We start from the raw sequence: 883 nt of genomic DNA on the forward strand, positions 1-883 counted from the left end.
GAACTTGCCTACCCCTGACCTAGGTAAACCAGAGTTCCCTGACACAGGATGGAATCGTATCAAAGATCTTTTCTACAGTGGGTAAGTATCAGTGATGTGTCCGCAATACATAACACACTGTTGTGTCGCTCTGCTGTTTTAATAGGACTTTAAATGTGTAGTTCTTTACCTTTCACTGGCCTTGTTTGATACACGGCCAGATGTTATGCCATATTTGTAATACACAATATCAGACACTCTTATGGAATATTTGTTGGCATGGTGCATTTGCCTCTCTTTGACTCTGCTCTGCTCTCCACATAGCGAGAGTCAGATGTATTCAGAGGAGTTAAGGAATATAGTAAAGAGTGCCATTGCTGCAGCCATGGTCGGGATGGTCTATGGAGGCCTACCAGGAGCAAGACATGCCCGTGAGAGATTCATCCAGCTCAGCCAGGCTGAAATTGACCAAAACAGAGTGGATGCAGTGGTAAGCCCTCCCTGGATCAGGACGTCACTCCAAACTGGATGAAGCAGGAGGAACCCGGTCAGAGAAGCTACCAAGAAGCCTACAGCAACTCTGAAGCAGCTGCAGGAATTTATGACAAGATTGCGTGGAAAAAGCCACTCCTCAAGAAAGGCCACATGCATTCACGACTGAGCTTTGCCAAAACACCTTGAAGATTCTGAGGCATTTTAAAGCCATTTTAAAGAGATTAAAATTTAATTATTTGGCCTCAACACCAAACGATATGTTTGGCTGAAATCCAATACAGTTGACCATCCAAAAAATAGCATTCCTACAGTAAAGCATGGAGGTGGTAATATCCTTTTATTGGGATGTTTCTCTGCAGCAGGGACTGGAGCACTTGTCAGGATAGAAGGAAAAATGGATGGGGCAAAA

The 883-nt window shown here is 44.2% G+C and overlaps 1 protein-coding gene across 1 annotated transcript in view; it reads left to right on the forward strand.

Annotated features, from left to right (window-relative positions):
• Positions 1-883, forward strand: part of timmdc1 (translocase of inner mitochondrial membrane domain containing 1) — a 9,222-nt gene that overhangs the window by 1,112 nt on the left and 7,227 nt on the right. The window contains exons 2-3 of the mRNA XM_016459368.1: positions 20-81; positions 304-492. Coding sequence (XP_016314854.1) covers positions 20-81; positions 304-492 — 251 coding nt within the window. The remainder of the gene's footprint in view (positions 1-19; positions 82-303; positions 493-883) is intronic.

Source organism: Sinocyclocheilus anshuiensis, unplaced genomic scaffold (assembly GCF_001515605.1).
Source record: "Sinocyclocheilus anshuiensis isolate Anshui unplaced genomic scaffold, SAMN03320099.WGS_v1.1 scaffold1305, whole genome shotgun sequence".
NCBI lineage: Eukaryota > Metazoa > Chordata > Actinopteri > Cypriniformes > Cyprinidae > Sinocyclocheilus > Sinocyclocheilus anshuiensis.